The sequence below is a fragment of the Neovison vison genome, chromosome 5 (genome assembly GCF_020171115.1).
Source record: "Neovison vison isolate M4711 chromosome 5, ASM_NN_V1, whole genome shotgun sequence".
Taxonomy (NCBI): domain Eukaryota; kingdom Metazoa; phylum Chordata; class Mammalia; order Carnivora; family Mustelidae; genus Neogale; species Neogale vison.
The window spans coordinates 106820564-106844242 of record NC_058095.1 but is presented as its reverse complement, the minus strand read 5'-3'; the positions used below and the strand labels follow the sequence as shown (position 1 = coordinate 106844242).

The 23679-nt window shown below is 43.6% G+C and overlaps 1 protein-coding gene across 1 annotated transcript in view; it reads right to left on the bottom strand.

Moving 5' to 3' along the window:
* Window positions 1–7038: 7038 nt before the first annotated feature.
* Window positions 7039–23679, bottom strand: part of EBPL (EBP like) — a 31549-nt gene continuing 14908 nt past the window's right edge. Inside the window, exons 2-4 of the mRNA XM_044249685.1 lie at window positions 14747–14816; window positions 8928–9066; window positions 7039–7592 (exon numbers count right to left, since the gene is read on the bottom strand). Coding sequence (XP_044105620.1) covers window positions 7352–7592; window positions 8928–9066; window positions 14747–14816 — 450 coding nt within the window. The 3' untranslated portion in view covers window positions 7039–7351. The remainder of the gene's footprint in view (window positions 7593–8927; window positions 9067–14746; window positions 14817–23679) is intronic.

Genomic DNA, 23679 nt, shown 5'->3' with positions numbered 1-23679 from the left:
TCTCCTGTGAGGGCAGTGGCAATGTCATATATTCAGGGCCTGGACCTAGACACATGCAAAGGCAAATAAATTCTGAGCTTTTATTTGGATAAGAACAGCCTATTGTGTATTTTTTTGCAAGATTATGTATTTGAGGGGCACGTGGGTGGCTCAGTGGGTTAAAGCCTCTGCCTTCAGCTTGGGTCACGGTCACAGGGTCCTGGGATCAGGCCCCACGTCGGGCTCTCTGCTCAGCGGGGAGCCTGCTTCCCCTTCTCTCTCTCTGCCTGCTTCTCTGCCTGCTTGTGATCTCTCTCTGTCAAAATAAATAAATAAAATTTTAAAAAAGATTATTTATTTGAGAGAGAGAGCATGCATGAGTGGGGGTGGTAAGTAGTAGATGCAGAAGGGAAACAGACTCCTTGCTGAGCGAAAAGCCCAATGGGGGGCTCAAACCCAGGACCCCGGGATCATGACCTGAGCCAAAGGCAGACACTTAACAGACTGAGCCCCCCAGGTACCCCGCTTTTGTGTATTTTAATAAACAATTCGTTTAATAAATGAATCTCAGATTATTATTATTTAATTTAATAAACAATTCGTTTAATAAACGAATCTCAGTTTCTGGATCAGGAGAAGAGTTAGCGTCTTGCCCTGAATCCCAGCACTGGTGAGCAGCAGAAGTGGGTTCGAACTCAGCACTGCTGGTGGCAAAGCCAGGACAGTCCAGCTTCAGGTTCCAGCACGTGCCCTCCTTGTGACCTTGGGTGATCGCTAGTCTTTCTCCGTCAGCGTCTTCTGCCACAGAAGGAAAATGATCATCGCTGTCCGTGGAGTTCAAGGGATCACTGCAAGGATCCGATCATACAATGAACAGTAAAGTGCTTTGAAATGGAATAAGTATGCATGCAGGGCGGTAATAACACCCGTCCTTTTCCTAGATACCAAACAACCTGGGCTCCCCAAAGACACCACTGTCTCCAGCTCATGCTTCGCGACTGACTAGGAAAAGGAAAAAGGCCAAGAGGTGCAAGAAGTACGTGGTTTCTAAGGCGGAGACCTTGGTGCCAGGAGCCTGCGAGCCCACAGGAAGTTAGGGAAAGAGATTTCACAAGTGGGAGGCTTTGAACTTAAGCCTGGGAAGAGCAAGACCTCATATTTGCCTTCTACCCCCACCCAAACCTCCTAAAGGCTCCAGACACTAAAAATACTCTGGCCATCTGCTGCCCAGGAAGGCAGTAAGTCACTGGCCTTTGAGCACCAGAATCCAGGCCAGGCCTGGCCTAACGTGGACAGTAGCAGCTGACAAGGCCCCACAGGTAAGTTCACTTCCTCCCAGCCAGGCAGTTATCAATAGCTTGTCCATGCTCAGAAGCTGCAGGAGAGTGCCCTGGGGAAGTGAGGATGACGTTGAAGTGTTCTTGGGCCACAGGTGCCAACTGGGTATGCAGTGAAGAGAGAGAAGCGTGTCCAGGAAGGAGGGGGGCTCCCCGGGAAAGGGTGTTGGCTCCTGTGGTGACAGGCCACTGCTTTATGATCTAGAACAAGGTCATCTCATCAACATCCACAGATCAGGCACTCGACTGCTGTCCTATTACCCTGGGGCCACCAGATGTCACTGTTAACAGGGAGCATGAATATTTGTGGTCTGAGCTGGGGATAGGCATTGCATTTATGGAGACCGTTTAAATTGTGCGCGCTCAGGGGAACACCAGTGAGATCTGTTTCTTGCCTCCAGTTCTTTACTAATGAGATCCTACCCCCAGGTACAGAAGTCAGTCCAATTCCCAACATGTAATAAAAAAAAAATAGCCCCAATTTTTTACTGTAAATACAGTCGCATAAATCAGAAAAGAGAAGCCATCATCAACAAACACATTTGTGGGACGCCTGGGTGGCGCAGTTGGTTGGACGACTGCCTTCGGCTCAGGGCGTGATCCTGGAGTCCCGGGATCGAGTCCCACATCAGGCTCCCAGCTCCATGGGGAGTCTGCTTCGCTCTCTGACCTTCTCCTCGCTCATGCTCTCTCTCACACTCTCTCTGTCTCAAATAAATAAATAAAATCTTTAAAAAAAAAAAAAAACAAACACATTTGTGGGGAAGAGGTACTGTGCTACTCTGCATTGCTGCTCAAATCTGAAAAGGTGGGGACCCCTGAGAGAGTGTCCTCTACTTTGCCGCCCCTCCCCCTGGAAAACCACTGCACCATACAAGTTAACTGCTGTCACCTGACCACTTGGTCCAACCAGGGAAAAATACTAACAGGACAATACAAAACACAAAGTCAAGAGATGAGAGATTGAGAGATTGAGAAACTCAGAGGATCAGAAAGGTGCTTAGGCTAAATTTTTTAGATCATAAAAAAATGAACAAAATTGAATAACTTTCATAACTTGCAAGCTCCTATGAATATGTCTAACGCTGCTGGGATAGGAAGAACACTGGGTCCTACCCCACTAAAATGCTGTGTGGCCTTGGGCAGTTAGCTAAGCCCTCTGAGCCTCCTTGTGTATAAACTGTACCTCCCCAAGGCCCCTTGACAGTATAAGGTTCTAGGACTCGGTGTGGCCTTGAGGTTCCTGGGACTTGTGAAGATGGACACCAAAGATAACAATCTGAGGCCACCAGGGCCGCTTAAGTGACATGGAGAAGGGCTATAAGAATTCAGAGTCCTTCCCTCTGACTCTCAGGGGACTGAGGGAAGGCTTCTGGAAGGGAAGGGATTAAACACATAGGACATAACACCACAGCACGCTCAGCACACTTGATCCCTCCCTTGAAGAGCTGGGAGGTGGCCAGTCAAATATTTTAAGATGTCAGCTTGATCTGTGTTAACATAAGCATCTACGGAAAGCAGTTTCCAAAAATAAATGATAAACTGCTACCTCTCCACCTCTGTCAGTGCATGCATTTCTCGAGAATGGGGGCATGTTCTAGAATACTCTCCACAGCTGGTTTTGTGTGTCCGTGTAGAACAGATCCTCCGTGGATAATAAGTTAGGGCAAGGGGGAGAGAGGAAGGAAGGGGTGTTAGAGTCCTACTTCAAATGTTAAAGTCTCCCCAAAATGTTAATACATGCACAGATAAGAGCTTGAGAACTAGAAACTAAATTTGTAATAGTGGTTCTTCCTGACGATTCTGGGTATAATTATTTTTTTTTCTTTATGCGTATGAATTTTCCATTTTTCGGCAATGCAAAATTATCAATTGTGTCATACATTTTTTATGCAAATACATTCAGGAAGGGTAATGGGGTAAAGTATAATCAGTTAGTTATTAATACCTTAATATTAATGAATGGATGTGAGTTGTTTCCCATAAGGAATTGGTGATGGGAAATCAGTTTTTTCAGGTCTGGGGTCTTGGAGGGTCCAGCAGTGGTTAAGTGGGAGGGGAAAGTGCAGAGACTCTAAAAGGGCGCTGGGTAACAAGCCTGGAGGTTAGTTCACATTATGTTTAGGGCTGCTGGGCCCTACCTGGCACCTCGTGGGCACTTAATTACAATTCAGGATGGCAACAATTAACCTTTCTCATATAAGGCTTTGCCCAGTGATTCTCTGTATAAATTTATCCTTACATTCAAACTCTAGCTTTCATAACAAATAAGAAAAAGTTCGTGGATTTTAATAATAACTTTAAAGAAAAACAAAGGTTTCTCCCCCCAACTTTTGGCATTTTGTCTTCCGTCAAGCCAGTCTCTGGCGAGGTGTTATTTTACACTTTCATACTGCAATCTGTAGACTTTTCCTAGAGCCCGGGTGCCAGTACTTCAGGAACTGTAGAATTAACATAATTAAATACAAGGAAACTATCATTCAGATGGGGAACTGAAATTGGTTATGCTGATTCTTTGCCTCAACAGTTATCTGGAAGGGAAGAATTTGCAAAGGAAATTTACAGTGTAAGCAAATACTGGGGAGGGACAGACTGACTTGTTTGCAGGAATCTAGTTACTTACAATATAAGCCATTAGTAATCCACTGCAAATCATTTTATATATTCATCACAGCAGGCCTTCTACAGTTGGCTCCCAGGTAGCAAATGTGAAGGGATGGGGGGAAGGGTGGGAGATATTAAAGTAAGTGATCCCTAAGGCTCCAAGCAAAATTGAGACTTCCACAATAAATTTTGAACTGTCAGACTCCAAGTAGCTCAAGATACTGAGGCTTGAAAAAGCAACACTGAAGGTAGTGACTTATTTAACTGGATCTGAGATACCATCAATTATAAGATACATCATACTTCGAAAGAAAATGAAAAAGCCCTGCCAACTAACTATGCACAGTACAACACATTCTAGTTTTTAGAATATTAAAATACTGGTGACTAACATAACATAATAAAAAATCAGTTAAAAATTTAAAAAAATATTAAAATATGCAGGAAAAAAATCTGTTTTAGGATCAATGAAATAGAGTATTTTATACCTTGTCTCCAACTCTCTCTGACAGGGAGAGGGCTTCTATCTACCCTGATCTGTTCGGTTTTCACACCGGGACACCAAGGTCTCCCCAACTCCCTTCATTGTGAAAACATTTCGATCTGTCCTCCTTTGGCAGCGGCACGTATCTGCACTCCAAGTTCCTGTCAAAGTCTATAATCCCCATTTCTCTCCCAATCAACACTCAGCAAAAATTCTGTTGAGAGACATCATGTTTTCAGGGCTGCCTGCGGGTTCTGTAGCCCATCCATTTTTTCTCTACTCTGTTTACCCTCGGATTGAGCCAGGTCAGCAGAGAGCAAAGTCCCGGAAACAACTAGGTAATCCCTCATGGAAAGGCTTTTAGATTCCCTCTGGCATCCTGCCTTCAGCCCACATCAGGGACGCCCTTAGAAACAGCCCATTATCCTGAACCTACGGTCAAGGACACAGTGTTCTCTTCATGGTGGCCCACTGGAGACAGTTTCCAGGTCTTCGTGCCAGGGTTTTAAAAAATCAACTTTTTAAAAACTGAGGTAGAACCTATGTAGAGAGAAGCATACCATTCCTAAGTGTACAGCTGAATTATCACAAATTATAACTACCGCGCATATGAAAAAAACAGATGACCAGCAACTCCTGGTAATCCCCTCATGACTTCCCCCATTACTACAGCCAACCATCTTCCCCAAAAGCAGCCTTTACCAGGTTTTCTAACACCACAGTTTGACGTGGTTTTTGGACCTTCTATAAACAAAATCCTACAATATGTATTCTTTTAGTCTTTTTTTTTTCATTTATCATTATGTCTGGGAAATGCATCCCTGTTGTTATGAGTGACATAGTTGTTAATTTTCATTGTATAGTAATCCTTTGTATGTCTGTATCACAATATAATCATGTAGGTTGTTTCCAGTTTGGGATTATTAAATGAATGCTGCCATTCTGGTGCACAAAGCAAGCATTTCTGTAAGGTATATACCTAAGAGAAAGACAGAGAGCTCGCATGAGTCGGGGGAGTGCCAGGGGGAGAAGAAAAGAGAGAACCCCAAACAGACTGCCCACTGAGCCTGAAGCCCAACGTGGGGTTCCACCTGGGACCCTGGGATCATGACCTGAGTGGAAATCAAGAGTCAGAAGCTTAACTGACTGAGCCACCCAGGCGCCCCAAACTCTGGTCTTCCACAATGTTGTCCTAGCTTTCCTAGCCCTTGGCATGTCATTCCCCTAGAACATCTTAGAATCAACTTCTTAATTATCATTTTTTTAAAAGATTTTATTTATTTATTTGACAGACAGAGATCACAGGTAGGCAGAGAGGCAGGCAGAGAGAGAGAGGAAGGGAAGCAGGCTCCCTGCTGAGCAGAGAGCCCAATGTGGGGCTCTATCCCAGAACCCTGGGATCATGACCCGAGCTGAAGGCAGAAGATTTAACCCACTGAGCCACCCAGGTGCCCTTCTTAATAATCATTTTTAAAAAATTTTCTGGGATTTTGATTGGGATGAGATTGAATCGATATATCAATTTGGGGAGAACTGACTTCTTTACAATATTGAGCCTTCTAAAATCTGAAGGTAGCCTATCACTCCACGTATTTGGATCTTATATAATTCTCTCAATAATATTTTATAGTTTATTTTCTTGTACATCTTTCAGTTTTCCTAAATATTAGAATGTTTTGATGCCATAGTAAATGGTATTTTATGTTTTAAACCTTTATTGACAACTGGTTTGCTTTTAATTTCATGGATGCGGTACTGCATTGCTCAGTGCTTCCTTAACTGCTGTTCCACGAAATACCGTTGTGCTTGTTAAAGTGGTCTGGTAAATATGGCGGGAAAGAGTGGGGTTCAACAAGTTCATCAAGTTTCTTTATTGCAGGACTTCTAAAGCCTTTACTGTGATAATATAATATTCCTCAAACTTGTCTGGCTCTACTTATTCAATATTCAACAAATACCATTGTCAAGATACACTGGTGGAGAAGAGAAGTCCCTTTAGGAGATTTGAGGAGGATTTAGCCCAGGAAATGAGGTGCTTACAAAATATACTTAGAGGTTGCGAGGGCAGGTACTTGGCTAAGCTTCTAGGAAGGACTCCCAGATGCCCACAGAACGAACCCACCCCCAAAGGAGACAAGACCAAAGAGGCCACCACTGGAGCGACTCAGCCCACAAACCTCATTCTCGTGCCCCAACTCCAACTGCCTCTCAGTACCTAGGAGGTGGGACACAAATGGCAAAACTCTTTACATGTTACCACAAAATGGCAATAATAATAACAATAGTAAATAAATCAATAAACAGGAGAAAAGGGAGGAATAGTCGAAATGATTTCCATGCTTTTACCCTCCAGATCTCATGGAAGCATTTCTGAAAGGGGAAACCAGTTTTGCATCCAGGACCACAGCCTCCAGCCTCTGCAGGATAAGAAGACAACTGGAAGGAGGGGACAACAATGCAGACCAAGCTCTCCGAGCTACAGAACCACCACAACCTACCACGTGCCTGGTCTACGTGCACCGGACACTTTTCTAGGCATTCATTTCATCTCTGGTTTCACTTCAGTAACCGAAAGACAAATGAGAGGAGGCAACAATATGTTCTTGGAATAAAAAATTACTAGGCTCTACAGTATTCTGTGATCATTGGTTTTATTAATGTGGAACAATTAATGCTAGCTATGAAAACATAGAATTAAACGTGTTATTATTACAAGTTAGAATGTATTCTCTGTTCCCCATCTTGTCATTTAATTGGGAAAAACAAACAAACAAAAAAAACAATTAATGAAAACTTGTCACCATACAATCAATTTGAAATAGGCATTTGAGGAACAACAGTAGAAAAAGAAAGTGTACACAGGAATGCATTACATTTTGACCAACCAAAAAGGTTTGACCCTTTCTGGCTCATAAAGCAAGATACCAGCATTTGCGATTTTGAAAATTCACTGGAACTTTTTCCCTGAACTGGTTCCTCTGTAATACATTTTCTTGAGTTCTACCCATGACTGCCACAGTAACAGTCCTGGCATCAGAACCCACACACTATTGAAAAATACAAGATAGACCCCAAAGTAGAGCCAGTTGTTGGTGTTGAGGTTGGGGCTTCCCATAAGCCAGTCTGGGAAGAAGGTCATCCACCCGCCATACAATTCACACACGCACAGGGTAATCTGTAGGAAATGCCTGTTAGAGAGAAAGAAACAAGGAATCAAACTGCCAGCTCGGTACAGCTTGATACCCCGAGTCCTGACATCTTTTCTCGGACGGCAGCATTAACACAGTCTTCCTCAGCAGAAGACCTCTCTGAAGTTGGACCTCAGGTTTTGCATAGTGCTCCTTTGATGGGGCAAGTCAGTCTGATTCATGGAAGACCCATGCAACCTTGGGAGAGGCAATACTGCCCTTTCTAGATTATTCTTAGAGTTAAATAAGGCCTCTCGGGTATCCTGTTCTATTCTTAGGAAGATTCACTGAGGTCAGACCTCACCCAACAAAGAGAAACTGAGGTTTGAATCTTGCTAGAAGCCACAGTTTTACCTGCTGGAAAAGGGGATGGTAAGAACAGTCCCTTCCTCAACTACAGTGGGCAGTAAACGAGATACATGCATCTGTAAATACTCACAGTGGAGATATTATAAATGGTTGAAGAAATTACCAAATGGGGCAAGCAGTGAGTATCCAACCAAGGTCATGGAGCTGAAGTTATAACAAGATACCAATATCTTATCTTTCATAATAGTGAAAGCATTTAATTTCTCCTGCTAACTATCTAAGTAAAATTGGGTGGGAAAAGGTGGGTTCAATGAACTTGGAGGTTCCATTCAACCTGATATTTTGTGATTGAAGCTTTAAACATGACTTCTTTGATTCAAGATGCTAGAAAATGGAATGCAATTGTGCCTACTTGACACTATTTCTGGAATCGTCCCCAGGATAGCATTCTTTTTGCCCTAGGTCATTGTGTCTGCAAGGAGAGGAAGGGAAAGGGCAGGAGGGAGGGCAGAGAGTTTGAAGACTCAGAATCTGACTGACAGCTGGCGGTTAGTCTTCCATCTCCCTCCTTCCTCTCCCCTCTCTTCTGCCTTCCTCACATCTTCCACAACCTGCTTCTGGAAAGATTTATCTTGCGTATCTAATTTCAAATTATGTAAGAGACTTTACTTGGTGTAAAGTGGAATAGGAGTTTTCTAGAGTGATTTGGGGGTGGAAGGAGGGATGGAAATATGACCCTTTTCTTTTCCAAAATATTGGTGAAAAATCGCCCAATGCTTTTCACACTTTCTTGCCTACACAGGGACTACCTAGTCCCTACGATCACATTTCTCAGCTTTTATTTTGAACGATCTGCAATTATCCTGGCGGCACCACGATTCTTACCTAACTCAGGACAATTTTCATCTTTACTCTACTTTTCATCTAACAAATAAATATGGTTCATAATCTATTCCAAATGCCACATGGGCTTTGGGACAGTTCACATGTGTCCTCTCTTCAGCAGGCCAGGAGGAGGGCACTTACCGATAATACTTCTCTTTGACTATGGCATAAATGAGGACTAATGCCAGAGACCCATCCAGGACAACAGTCAGAATTTCCAAAGATACAATGGTTGGGTCAAAATACAGCCATCTTGCATCAGCTTTGCCATATTCTTTCCCTACAAGTGAAATGCATTTTGTTACTCATCTGGCAACCATTTTTATGACAGTCAGTGGAAATTACCTTTTTTCCCCCTAAGGAGAAGGTAAAAAGAACTGCCACCCCCTACATTCTCCACAATGCCTTCGTAGAAGACAGGAGGAGGACTGAAGCTAAAGCACATTTGCTGGGTGACATGAGTAATAATAACAACGTCATGTGACATTTGTAAAGGGATTTTGTTCCCAAAGTGCATCCTCTTCACCCTTGCCCTTTTCACTATAAGCAGAATTCTAAATTAATTCAACGTGGTCAGATTTTGCAAAGACGATCTTTAACAATTATCTTGGTAAATGCATTACAATTCCTTATTTCAAAATTGCTACATAAAGTCTGTAGATGTAATCTAGATGTGGGAAAATATTTATTAAGGAAACGTTTATTTTTTTAAAAAGTGTTTATGAATAATTGAAGAGAAATTGAGCGCCGAGGGGGCAGTAGGGAGGTGGGGGGATGGTAATGACCAGCCCGGACTACAGAAGGGATCCTGGATGGACACGGGGTGGGGCAGGGGGGCTTCGGTCCAGACAGGGGTCACTAACAACGGCTGCCACAGAAGCCCTCACTGTGGTCACCAGGGAGTAAGTATGCCCTAAGAAATGTTTCCAGGCCCCATTATCAGGATGGTTTCTTCTAGAAAAAATGAAGTGAGAAAGTCATTTTAGGTCCGGTCTGAGAGTCGTGCCTTGGGAGAATCCTCCCTCCTTCCATCCCGTCCTTCCTTCTTCCCTCCTTCTTCTCTCTTTTTTTAATTTATCAAAGTAATACATCCTGGTCCTAAGATCTTACATGATCAGAGTGAAAAATGAAAAGTCCCACCTCTTCTCTGGCTTTCAATACTGTTCTCACATTACTTAGAAAAGGCACGAATGATCAAATATTAGCTACATTATCTGATTGGTTGGAGCAGCAGGACAAAGCTCTAGTCTCTAATAATGGCCCAAGTTACAATCCCTTGGGGCCTGGGACAAAGGGGTCTAATGAAGGCTGTCCCCACAGAAAGGCCAATAAACAGGATTAGCCATTTAATGAGAAAAGACACAGACACAGGCTGAGCAGAGATTCTGAAAGGCCAGACACTACCACTGGCAGGCAGAGCTGCCCTGTCTGTCCTGAGCCCACTGCCAGCCAGGAGCCAATTGGAGAACAACATAATAGTGAAAGCAAGTTTTTCCTCTAAATCTAAACATATATAAAGGGGCACCTGGGTGGGTTAGTTGGCTAAGTCTGCCTCATGATCACAGGGATGGAGCCCCGCATCGGGCTCCCTGCTTCTCCCTCTGCCCGTCCCCCTGCTCATTCTCTCTCTCAAATAAATAAAATCTTAAAAAGAAAACCCATCTACACAAAACCTGAGATGTTCCCACTACGGCACCCAAAAATCTAAGGAATTATCATTAGCGTAAAATGTCAGTGTTTTAGGAACTAAAAGATCAGTGGGTGTTTAGACATTCAAAAATAACCCCATTCATTCATTCTTTAATTCAGCAAAGCTTCTGGAGCACAGGGAAGGCTCTCTGGATGGGGCCTGGGGAATGCAGTATTAACCAGGATGGGGGACACAGGCAGCCTCCGAGGGGCTCCCATTCTGAGGTCAAACTGCACAGTAAGTGAGGGCAACTGAACGTGGGACATGGAGAAAGCGACACTTGGGCCACATGAGGGAGGTGAGGTGTGATCACTTCCTCCTTCTCACTGTCGGTGAGGGAGGGAGCCCCACCCTCGGGTTTTGGGGGTGGCCACACACAACAGGTGGCACTGGACAGATGAGGTTGGTGGCAATTTACAAGTCACCTACACTCACAGCCTGGGGAAAGAGGACACTGCACCCATCGAGCCATGGAGGGGGGCTGGGGGGGTGCTGCACTCAGAACCAGAGTGAACCAGGAGGGGCTTCAGGAGGATGGGGCGGCCCCTGGTTCCTGCGGCAGGACGGGACGGGCTTCTCCCAGGAATCCGGAGGGCTGGCAGGGAACTGAACCCCGCTCCTCGGGGATCTATGGGCACCATGCCTGGTCCTGGGGATGAGGAGGGTCGTTTGGCTCCTACTGAGGAAGCAGAGTGGGGAGGTGACTTGCGGGTTAGGCCATGCGAGGCCCTCTGGATTTTATCAGCTGTCAACACATGTTAGTGGATCTTAATGTCACAAGAGGTGAGCACTGGGCGAAGGGTAGGGTGTTTCAGGGAGGAGCATGCCCAAGGCACAGGCCTGGAGTGGAGAGAACACGGTATGTCTGAAATCATGTTTAACTCAGTAGAGCTGAAGCAGACTCTGTGTGTGTGTGTGTGTGTGTGTGTGTGTGTGTGTGTCCATGCACGCATGGGGCTGAGGTGAATGCCAGAGAGCGAGACAGTCCCAGTGCCTCAAGCCTCTGCTGGTCAACTCTAGCAATTTCTTTGCTGAGTAAACACCCACACAGCAAAAGGGCAAGCAGAGCATTCAAAAGCCTAACGATGGAATCGATATCATTTATTTTGTGACTGACGCCAGGCTCCAACAGAGGCTTAGAGGGAAAGATGCACTGAAGTCTGGAGTAGGATCCCAGTCTCCCAAGGCTGGGCCCTTCATCCTTATAGCGGAGATAAGGAGAAGGTGAGGGGTGACAAAGTCTGTCTTCTTGACCCAGCTTGAGTCAGGCTCCTCGGAGCCTTCTCTTGACGAGGCCCCCACCTAGCGCTCTGTCCTTGGCCCACTTAGCCCGGTTCCAGCAAGAGTCCTATTGGGTCAGTGTAGCAAAAGTCCTCCATTCTTGGTATTTGCTCACATTTCCCCCCCCAGTTTTACTGAGACGTCCCTGACATCTAGCACCATATGAGTTTAACGTGTGCGTCACGATGATGTGCCTTACATAGATCATGAAATGATTACAATGAGTTCAGCAAACATACATTCTTCATATAGATAGAAAAAACAAGAGAAAATGGTGTGTTCTTTTTTTTTGATGAGAACTCTTTGGATCCATTCTCTTGATAACTTACAGCAGTGGTAACTACAGCCATCATATTGTACATTATATCCTCAGTGCTTACCATCTCGTAAATGCAAGTTTGTACTTAAGCACCTTTATCCAGTTTCCTCAATCTCCACCCCCCACCTCTGGTAACCACCAATCCCATCTCTTCTTCTAGGAGTCTGAGCATTTTTTAAAATTAAGATTCCACATAGAAGTGCGGTTATACAGTATTTGTCTTTCTCTGTCTGGCTTGTTTCACTTAGCATAATGCCCTCAAGTTCCAACCATGTTGTCACAATGGCAGCGTTTCTTGTTTTTTTTTTGTTTGTTTGTTTGTTTTTTAATGGTTAAATACTATTCCATTGTGCACATGCATGTGCGTGTGTACACACATATCCACAATACCCCCCTTCAAACTTCTTTATCCATTCATCCGTCGACGGACACTTAGGTTGTCTCCATGCATTGGCTACTGTGAATGATGCTACCATGAACATGGGGGTGCAGATACCTGATTACTCTTGATACCTGATCAAGTTCCTTACCCTCCACGTCATATCCTATCATCCTGGCCTGCCTGCAGCATGAATCCTGTTGAGTTGGTCTATTAAGGGTCCCCACTCTTGATGTTTCTTCTTAGTAATTTTCCATCTATGGATCCCACCTGTTTTCTGGCCATAAAGCTCCACTTGTCCTTGGGTGCATCTGGAGTTGAGCCCGATCTCGTTTCCCTACCCCTAAGACTCCCCTGTAGAGGTACCTCCTGAGTAAATTCTTCTTCATCATCTTTAAGAAGTGTCATGAATAGGGGCGCCTTGGTGGCTCAGAGGGTAAGCCTCTGCCTTCGGCTCAGGTCATGATCTCAGGCTCTTGGGATCGAGCCCCACATCGGGCTCTCTGCTCAGCAGGGAACCTGCTTCCTCCCCCTCTCTCTCTGCCTGCCTCTCTGCCTACTTGTGATCTCTATCAAATAAATAAATAAAATCTTAAAAAAAAAAAAAAAGAAGTGTCATGAATAATTCTTCTTTAATAGGGTCCATGTAATGGTTATAGCCCAGCCCTACATCCTGGTGCATCAAAGGACAGCCCGCAGATCAACATCTGGGAGGCTTCCCCGTAGTCCCTCTAAATCCGAATCTGTATTTTGACAAGAGTCCAAGGCAATCTGGTGCACTTTAACGTCTGAGAAGCTTACATTATCTAGTGGATTTTACATTATCTAGTGGATTTTCATCTTCTTAATAAAGGACACCACCATTAAATGAGTTTTTACCTTTTTTAAGGCAGAAAATGTAAACTGAGGACAACTGACAAAGATCATATCAGACTTGCATTTCAAGGGACTGGGCTAAGGCTGGGCTCTTCGCTTTCTCTGATGCCGGGCCAAGCAGCCAGGGTGGAAGACAATGAATTAGGTTGGTCCTCCGGCCCATGGGCTTCCCCCGCAGCTCTCGGGCACAGTTTGATCTGGCCCACTCATCCCATTACACACACGAAAGTGAATAGCAGCACTTCACTGCTGAGGCGGGGGCTCAGCCTCCCTGAGCTACCACTGGCCAGGACCCGACAGGCCTCAGAGATGACACGCGTTTTGCTTTGAGAAGCACTGATGGTAGCTGCCTCGATTCTCTCAAAGTTTCCTAATACTAGTGATGAACAGCAGTCCCAACACAGGTCCTGGCTGGAGGGCCTGATTCCAGAATTATGGGAGAAATGAGATAAACAATGCAGAATTTCAGACGCAAAATCTGAAAGAAGTTGCCTTGCATAAGGCAATTCTATAATGGTGGCAAAGGACCCTGTTGTTGCCTGGCTCACGTGTTTGTCAGATTTGACACAGTTCACACGAGGAAGTCAATACTAACTGACGGAATGCTGACTGATTTACTGTAGCAGGAAGAAGGTAGTCAAAACGAGGTAATATCTCTGCAGAGCAGGAGGAGTTGGGGAAATTATTTGCAAGACTACACACACACACACGTCATATATATATTTGATAAAGTGAAGGTTGATATTGAAAGTATAGAAAAACACCCAGTTTAAATACTGCAGACCCTTCAATCTGCATTATAAACACATTTTTAAAAAGATTTTATTTATTTATTGGACAGAGAGAGAGAGAGAGAGATCACAAGTAGGCAGAGAGACAGGTGGCCCGGTGGGGTGTGGGGGTGGGTGGGCAGGAAGCAGGCTCCCTGCTGAGCAGAGAGCCTCATGCGGGTCTCAATCCCAGGACCCTGAGATTATGACCTGAGCTGAAGGCAGAGGCTTAACCCACTGAGCCACCCAGGTGCCCCATAAACATATTTTTAATATACAGCTTTACTGAGATATAACTCACGTGTCATATAATTCACCCATTTAAAAAGCATAATTCAGTGGGTTTTAGTATATTCGCAGATCTGAATCATCAGAATGAAATTGTAGTACATTTCATTAATTCCCCAAAGGAAACCCAAACCCGTTAACCAGTCACTCACTCTCCATCCCCTGCCCCCCTCCCCTCCCCAAGTCTAGTCTCAGACAACCACTAATCCACCGTCTGTCTCTAGAGATTCACCTACTCTGGACATTTCATGTAAATGAAATCCTACAATTTGTGCTACAGGTACTCATTTAATTGACAGCCACACTTGCAATTAATCTCCTCAAATATTCCAAATGCAAACATTTTAAATTACTTACACAATGAAGCAATCAAGCCTTCGGAATCTGCAATGTTTCCTACAAAAGACAAGTAGACAAAAGGGCCTTCCTGGAGAGAAGAAAATGAATACAGGTTCTAATTTAACATCACAGCCACAGGATGGGACCCCAGATGCGTGGTGGCATTCCCAGGAGCCCACATCCTGGTCCATGCCCTCCGCCCAGCGCAAGACTGGGTGAGGTGTGAGCCTGGAGCCCAGCCCCCCCACCCCCCTCCCCCCCGCCCTTGCAAACAGATATGTCCAAAGGGAATGTTTATCTAATAAATGCTGTTTTCCAATGATTGGCATTATAAAAACCAGAGGTGTGTTCTTATGGGGAAAAATACGTCAAAAATTTGGCACAAGGAAAGAGCTTAAATATTATATTAAATGGGCTAAATTCTGGATTATTCCAGAGATTTTACATCTTTGAGAAATATCTCAAGGCAGTTCCTTTTTTTTTTTTTTTTAATTTTATTTTGTTTATTTATTTGTCAGAGAGAGAGGGAGAGAGAGCGAGCACAGGCAGACAGAGAGGCAGGCAGAGGCAGAGGGAGAAGCAGGCTCCCTGCCGAGCAAGGAGCCCGATGTGGGACTCGATCCCAGGACGCTGGGATCATGACCTGAGCCGAAGGCAGCTGCTTAACCAACTGAGCCACCCAGGCGTCCCAAGGCAGTTCCTTTTGTCTCATCTCAAAAAACAGCCAGGATCTCTCTTAGCAAAAGTGGCATTCACCTATCTATGTCAGAGTTGAACTAGTTCTTTTTCCTGCACAAGGACAAATTTAGGAAAATTAAAATCCTTACAGGCTACATTTTAAATTTTAGGTAATGAAACAGCTGCAACTACACTGAGTACTTTCCTATCACTGAAGTTTCTTGGCTTAAATCTCAAAACTAATTAATTAGAATTCCCTGGGGTATCTAATTGTCATGTTGCTCCTTTGAACAACTTTTATTGCCAGTCACTACAACTTTTTTTCCCGTTTCTTTTTACTAATGCAATTGTTTATATGACATTAAAGTTATATCTCTGCCTAATCCCTGCTCACTTATCATACTACTTCCCAGAGTTCATCACTCAGAGCCTCTGCTGTATTTAGTTCTGTGGATTATCATCCTAACGCAATATATTTAAACTATTTCTTTCTTTCGTCTTTCTTTCCTTCCTTCCTTTTTTCCCTCCTTTCCTTTTTTTTTTTTTTTTTAAGATTTTATATATTTGACAGAGAGAGACAGAGGGAGAGGGAACACAAGCAGGGGGAGTGAGAGGAGAAGCAGGTTACCCACGGAGAAGGAAGCCCTATGCGGGGCTGGATCCCAGGACCCTGGTATCCGGACCTGAGCCAAAGGCAGATGCTTAACGACTGAGCCACCCAGGCACCCCTACACTGTTATTTCTTTAGATATTCTCAACTGACTGCCAATCCTGAAAAATTATGATTGAACTTACGTCTCCCCTCCACTTATCCACTTTTCAGTTTTTTGATATGGTAGGGGAGGAAAACTTCCTTCTGCCCTCTTAGACTCTGTAGCTGGCCTAAGAATTAAGTGACACAACAGTCTAACAGGAGGAAAGCATACATATTTATTTGATTTACTATTTGTACCCGTACATGGGAGTCCTTAAAAGGAAAACAAGACCCAAAGAAGCTGTTAGGCCCAAAAGCTTATATACTTTTTCACACAGAGAACGATAAATTCTGGAGATGTGACAAGACAAAGGGGCATGGACCAGGGGGCAGTAAATTATGGGAAAGTGACTAAGAAATATATGAGGGAAACCAGTGGAAGATAAGGGTTATTTTAGTAGGTCTGTGTGTATAGGTCCATTTCAGCACTGACTCCCAGTCTCTGGTGATAAGAATGTTCTTCTCTTCCTGGGTACAGGGAAGGCACTTTTCTTGTGGGAAATTTAATGACCTGAATTTAGGTAGAAAGGAGGAGGTCAGAGAGGCCTTCCTACATCTGCTGTTTTCCAATAGCCTTCAGCTCAAAACCATCAATATGCCAAAACAGCAAAGTTTAGAGTGGCATATCCTGCACCCCCCCCTTTAAAAAAAAAAGATTAATTTATTTGAGAGAGAGAGAGACAGAGACAGAGACAGAATGTGTGTGTGGGAGGGGGAAGGGGAGGAGGGACAGAGGGAGAGGGAGAGGTTCTCAAGCGGACTCCGTGCTGAGCATGGAGCCTGACACAAGGCTTGATCTCACAACGAGAACATGACCTGAGCCAAAACCAAGAGCTGATCGCTTAACCGACTGAGCCACCCAGGTGCCCAAATCCTTTCAAATAGCCACATTATATTCTTTAATTCTTCCATTAGTTACCAAATTTGTAACTTAAGTAGTAAACCTAAAAACCTCAGCTTCCTCCTTCATCAGTGTTGCACAGCATCTGGACCTCCCAGTGTATAAGATGAGGATGCTTGCCCCTGTCATGCTTTCTTCCTCTCCTCCCCGTTACCAATGCTCAGCTTCTGCCTACTTTGCTTGTTCACTGCTGAGATTGATGACATTTCCATTCTTGTTCTGTAAACGTATTTGTCTTCCTATTTTATGTGGATTCTAAAAGCTGAAAGTCAACAGCACTTATAATAGGGTGATTAGGTAAATGTCATTCACTGCAAAGGGCTACAACTTCTTTCTCTACAGATCCAGTATTCTGACTTGTGTCATTTAAGAAGAATGCGGCAGCTGGAATATCCTTTAGTACACTTATGAATTTCTGAAAACCATGCTATATTTTAGTTTGCAGTTTGTAATTGCCTTTCTTTTGCTCATATTGAGAGAAGAAACTCGACTTTCTCCCCATCTCATTAATATCTTCCAGCTTCTTACATATCCTCATCTCTGCTAAACAGAAGCTTTAAAGTTGGTTTGTTCTGTCTTTTCTGGACACTTTGTAAGTTACTTACTTGGTAAATGTGGCTTACCTCAGAGTATATGTAAAAATTTTATCTTTTAAGGGAGATTTAAACAAATTACAAGGAGATAAACAGCAATATTTTAAAATAAAAAGTAGTTCCCATCCACTGTGTAACACTTTATTTTCACCAATCTTTTATTTTTAGCAGAGACATAGCAGGAAATCCACACCATTTCCCTGGCTTGGGTTGGGGACTTTCTAGACAAAACATATCCACTGGCCTGGCCAGCAGGAGCAATAAGGCTGGGCTGAATTTGATCCTCTGTAGGTCTTAGTCCATCTATCTGTAAGATGAAAGACAGCCTAAAATTAGATTGTGGATCTCATCCTAAAACTAGACACGACTTCCACTAGCAATCTCTTCAGCTGGAGCCATCAGTGAAACAGGGACTCTGACATTAGGTCCAGGACCCTTCCTCAAAAGCAACTCTGTGGGTAAGAGCAAGAAGGGGATCTGGCAATCTATACCATGCAAGGACCTAGGAATGTACAAATTTTGTCCCTTTCATATCTACCTGTTCAAGTTCTATTCCTTTCTCAAATGCCAACCCAAACTCTCCTTCTTCGAAGAAATCTTCCCAACCTCCTAGTGATAGTTCCTCACTCTACTGTGTTACTAAATGCGTGCTTCTGTGATCAACTGTCTGCCGGTTATGAATCTCCAGTGCCCATTAGATCATACATCTCTGGGGTCTAGGGTGCTGTCTTATCTTAGAATCTTCAAGAACCCAGGATGGTATTTTGTGTTCAGCGTTTGCTAATCTTGAATTAATGACAAGTTCCCATAATGAATTACTTAGAAAGATACCCGGAGGGGCTTTTAGAAGGCATCATATGCTTCTTACTATATTAATGTCTCAAATGTAATGGCAGTATACAGTTGACTCTCAAATAACCCAGGGACCAACCCCTGTGAAGTCAAAAATCCACATATAGGGCGCCTGGGTGGCTCAGTGGGTTGAGCCGCTGCCTTCGGCTCAGGTCATGATCTCAGGGTCCTGGGATCGAGTCCCGCATCGGGCTCTTTGCTCAGCAGAGAGCCTGCTTCCCTCTACCTCTCTCTCTGTCTGCCTCTCTGTCTACTTGTGATCTCTCTCTGTCAAATAAATAAATAAAATCTTTTAAAAAAAAATCCACATATAATTTTTAACTTTCTAAAAACTTACCTACAAATGCCTACTACTGAACTAGAAGCCTCACTGATAACATAAACAGTCAATTGACATATTTTATATGCTATATGTATTATATACTGTATTCTTATAATAAAGTGAGCTAGAAACAATTATTAAGAAAATTATAGGGCAAATACACCTACAGTACTGTACTACCTTTATCAAAACAATCCATGTATAAGTGGACCAGTGCATACAACCCATGATGTTCAAGTGTCAACTGTAATCCATGTCAAGTGTAATAAACATATTCATGCCTTCCCCTGCTGATCAGATGCTGCCTCCTCCCGGAAGCGAAAGCTTCAGTGATTCTCTTGACAGGAAGTAGGTGTCTTTCCTATACAGAACCCCACTGCTTACTTGTTCCCTCCTCAAAACCGTCAGTTCCTTTAGGGCAAAGTCTTTGTCTTTTCTCTCTGTATTCCAAATGCCTGATAGATGGTACATGCTAACAAATATTTACTGAAAGAATAAGAAATAAAAGAAGGGGGAAGGTAGTGGGGGATAACAGAGTTAAACAATAGCGGCAAACATGCAAACAATCCATTTAGAAAATGGGCAAAAGAAATGAAGAGGCATTTCAGTAAAGAGGATCTACGGGCAGCAAACACACACTTGAAAAGATGTTCCACATCATTAGCAGTCAGGGAAATGCCCATGAGAACCACAATGAACTCCACACCTATCAGAATGGATAAAAAAAAAAAGTAGTGATCACAACAAATGCTGATAAGGATGTGGGTCACTTCCACTCTTCTGGTGGGATAAAATGGTACCATTCTGGGAAACTACAGAGTCCATCCATTTATTCTAGAACAAAATATGCAATTACTATAGGACGCCAAAATTGCACTCTTGGGTACCTGGCCCTGAAAAATAAAAACTTACGTTCACACAAAAACGAGCACACAAATGTCCACAGCAGCTTTATGTGTAATAGCTTAAAGCTTGATGCCCTTCAGCAGGAGAATGCTTAAGCAAACCACAGTCCATTCGTACTGGAGCAATTCCAAGCAATGAGAAGGAACCAAACATTGATACACTCAACCGACGACTTGGATGGATTGCCAGGAATTTGCCGAGTGAAGAAAGCCAACTCTGAAGATTATATATACTCTCTGATTCCTTTTATATAACACTTTTTTAAAAGATTTTATTTATTTATTTGACAGAGTGAGACACAGCGAGAGAGGGAACACAAGCAGGGGGAGGGAGAGGGGAAGAAACAGGCTTCCTGCTCAGCGGGGAACCTGATGAGGGGCTCGATCCCAGGACACCAGGATCATAACCTGAGCTAAAGGCAGATGTCGAACGACTGAGCACCCCCCGCCACGACCCTATATAACACTTTTTAGAAAAATATTTTATTTATTTATTTGACAGGGAGAGAGAGTGCAGGCAGGGGGAGCAGCAGGGAGAGAGAGAAGCAGACCTCCCCCCACCCCCAACCCCAGCAGACAGCCTGACGTGGGGCTTGATCCCAGGACCCTGGGATCATGACCTGAGCCAAAGGCAGACGCTTAACTGACTGAGCCACCCAGGCACCCCTCTATAAAACTTTTTGAAATGTCACATTTTAGAAATGGAGGACACATTAGTGGTTGTCAGGGATTAGCGGCTGAAAGAGATGGGGGGAGGGCAAGTGCCAGTGGATTCAAAAGGAAAACACTAGGGATCCCTGTGGTGTTGGAACTATCTGGTATCCTGTTGTGGCGGATATTTGAACCTACCCAGTTGGTAAAATGGTACAGAGATTAATACACACACACACACACACACACACACACACGCATGCATACACACATGTGGATCTCGGGAAATCTGAGTAAGATGAGCGGACTGCATCAACGTCTTGCTTATGACACTACACTATGTTATACTATAGGTTTGGAAAATGTTACTGTGGGGAAAGCTAAGCAAGGTTTACATGGGTTCTCTCCGTATTATAACTTACAACTATGTGTGAATCAACAGTTACCTTCCCCCTCAAAAAAATTAATTAAAAAGCCAGGCAGGTAGAACAAGAGATATGGAAAAAAGAATAACATGACTAATTGAATACCATTTTTTAATCAATTGCCAGGACTATTTTTTTTTTTAAAGATTATTTATATATTTGAGAGAGAGAGAGAGAGAACATGAGCAAGGGGAAGAAGCAGATTCCCCGATTAGCAAGGGAGCCCAATGCCGGACTCAATCCCAGGACCTCAAGATCACGGTCTGAGCTGAAGGCAGATATTTAACTGACTGAGCCACCCAGCACAGCCCCCCACAACCACCTTGCCTTTTTTTAAAATTTAGAATAGGCTGGGTCCTGGCCTCAGAGAGTTTGTCTAGCTGGACAACACCAATTGGAAAAAGATGAGGGTCCAGCGGTTGGGACAGTCAGGAACTTCTAGGAGGACGCAGGCGTAGGGTAGGGCCTTGGCAGGCAGGCTGAGAGATGGAAGGAAGGATAGGGATAATGCCCAGGGGTGCGGAGGGCAGGACATTATGAGGCCTGGTGGGTCCAGACTCTGCCCTGCCCAGTACTGGAGCCAACAGTGACGGCCCCTGCCCCTCCCCTTGGGCGCTCTCACGAGGGCAGAGGGCACTTGCACTTGTGTTCTCAGAAGACCTCTTGCTGGTTTCCACTCCTCCAGGCCTGTACATGAGCTGCTCCTCTGTCCAGAGTACCCCGCCTGGCTTTCTCCCCCTCACCCCCAAAGAATATAAATTTTAAAAATATATTATAGTAAAACATACATAAAATTTAATATTTTAACCATTTTAATTGTACGAGTTAGCAGTGCTAAGTACTTTCATATCCTTAGGCAATTATCACCATCACCCACCTTTGTAACTGAGCCCTTCCCAAACTGAAACTCTGAACCCATTAAACAATAGCTCCTCATTCTCCTCCGACCCCCGGCCCCTGACACACTCCACTTTGTCTCCATGCACGGGACTGCTCTAGGTCCCTCCCGTAAGTGGAATCACAGGACCTGCGTCTTCAGGACTGGTATATTTCTCTGCATCATGTCCGCCAGCTTCCCGGTGTGGTAGCCTGGGCCGGAATTTCCTATCTTTGTAAGGCTGACGAATATTCTATTGTATGTGCCCATCACATTTTGTTCCTCTACTCATCTGTCGATTGGCTACAGTGGAGAGAACTGCTCCGTGCAAGTATCAAAGTCCCTGGTTTCAATTTCTTTGGATAATTATGTAAAAGTGGGCTTGTTGGATCACAGGATAATTCTACGACATTTATTCTGGTGGTATACCTGGACTATTTTAAATACTAAAAATATTATTAAAGGGATACATTACTAAAAGTTTTGTTTTGTTTTTTTAAGTGAAAAGGTATAAAGTGAAAGGTAAAACTCTTTTCCTCCTGATCCCCAATCTCATTCTCCTGAGACACTGCTGGTGAGTTTCATGGAGCCCTCGAGAAGCTTTTCATGGGGTCTCCTCGGTGACTCAGTCAGTTAAGAGTCTGACTCTTGATTTTGGCTCAGGTCATGATCTCAGGGTCATGGGACTGAGCCTCGCGATGGGCTCTGCACTCAGTGTGGAGTTGGCATCAAATTCTCTCCCTTTCCCTCTGCCCCTCCCCCTGCTCACTCTCTGTCTAAAATAAATCTTAAAAAAAAACAACACAAAAAACTTTTAATGTATATGTTGTTATGGAGCCATAAATATTTAAAATATTTTCTTTCTGCTATTACATTTTCAACTATAAACCCCCAGGGTGATGAGGAAAATTTTACCATGTTTGTTTATTTAAATAAATATTCAAGTTCTGTGGATCAGCAATTTTGGTTTAAAAACATACAGAAATTCCTATCAGAGGCGCTAATGATTGAAGGATTGAACTGTAGTTAATTGAGCTGCAAAGAAAATCAACTTAAATGCTACATTGTGTCATAGCAAATAAAAGTAACAACAGCAGGGTCATTTTTTCATTCAAGGTGTTCTGGACATTTAATTTTAGTAACTGTGTTTTGGAGGCTGTTAGGCAACTACCAGTCAAAGCTCAGATTAAAAAAAAAAACAAAAACAAAAAGGCTGGGCTAGACAAGCTACTGTAGTTCAATGACCACTTTAGAGAAAATGCAAAACAATTTACTCATTTCAACCCTTGAAGGAAAATTTAGTGGGGTAAAAAAGGCTTTCTAGAAATAAAAAGGAAAAAGAATCCCTTTTTTTTCTTTTTTGGTAATTTATGTTGGTATTTGTGAAGGCTGAATCTGTATTCAAATGTTTCTGCAAGCCTTTTGTTTTTTAGCTTGTTTGAATGAAGAACCAGAGAAAACAGGACAACATTCATTATTAAGAGTGGGAGAATAAAGTGGAATAGGACAGAACCACTACATAAATCCTGTCAAAATTTATTAGCATTTTCTATTCAGACTCACAAAATCTCAGCCTAATCAGACTTGATTTTTCCATGTCATGGCAACAGCACCCATCATTGTTTCTGGAAGGATCAGCTGCTTCAGCCTCCTACAGCACCTCGATGACAAGGCGTTAGTGACTTCATAAATCTAGGCTGCCCAGCTGTCGTCCCCTTAATGACATGACGCCTCCTGTTTGTTGGAACCTGCTGCGCAGATGGGCTGTCGCCTGGTATTCGGGGGACAGTGCTGGCCTCTTCAGAACTCCAGGGATGGAACAGGCACACAAGTGCTGTTGTTCCTACATGATGGAGGCTTAGTGTTTGGTTTAGAACTTGAAAACATCTCTCCTGTTTTAAGAACATACCCTTCTCCACCAAGACTGTTTTTTCTCTGATTAAGGATTTGAAAGGAAACTTTCTAAAGCTCATCTTAGTTGGACAAGTGCTTT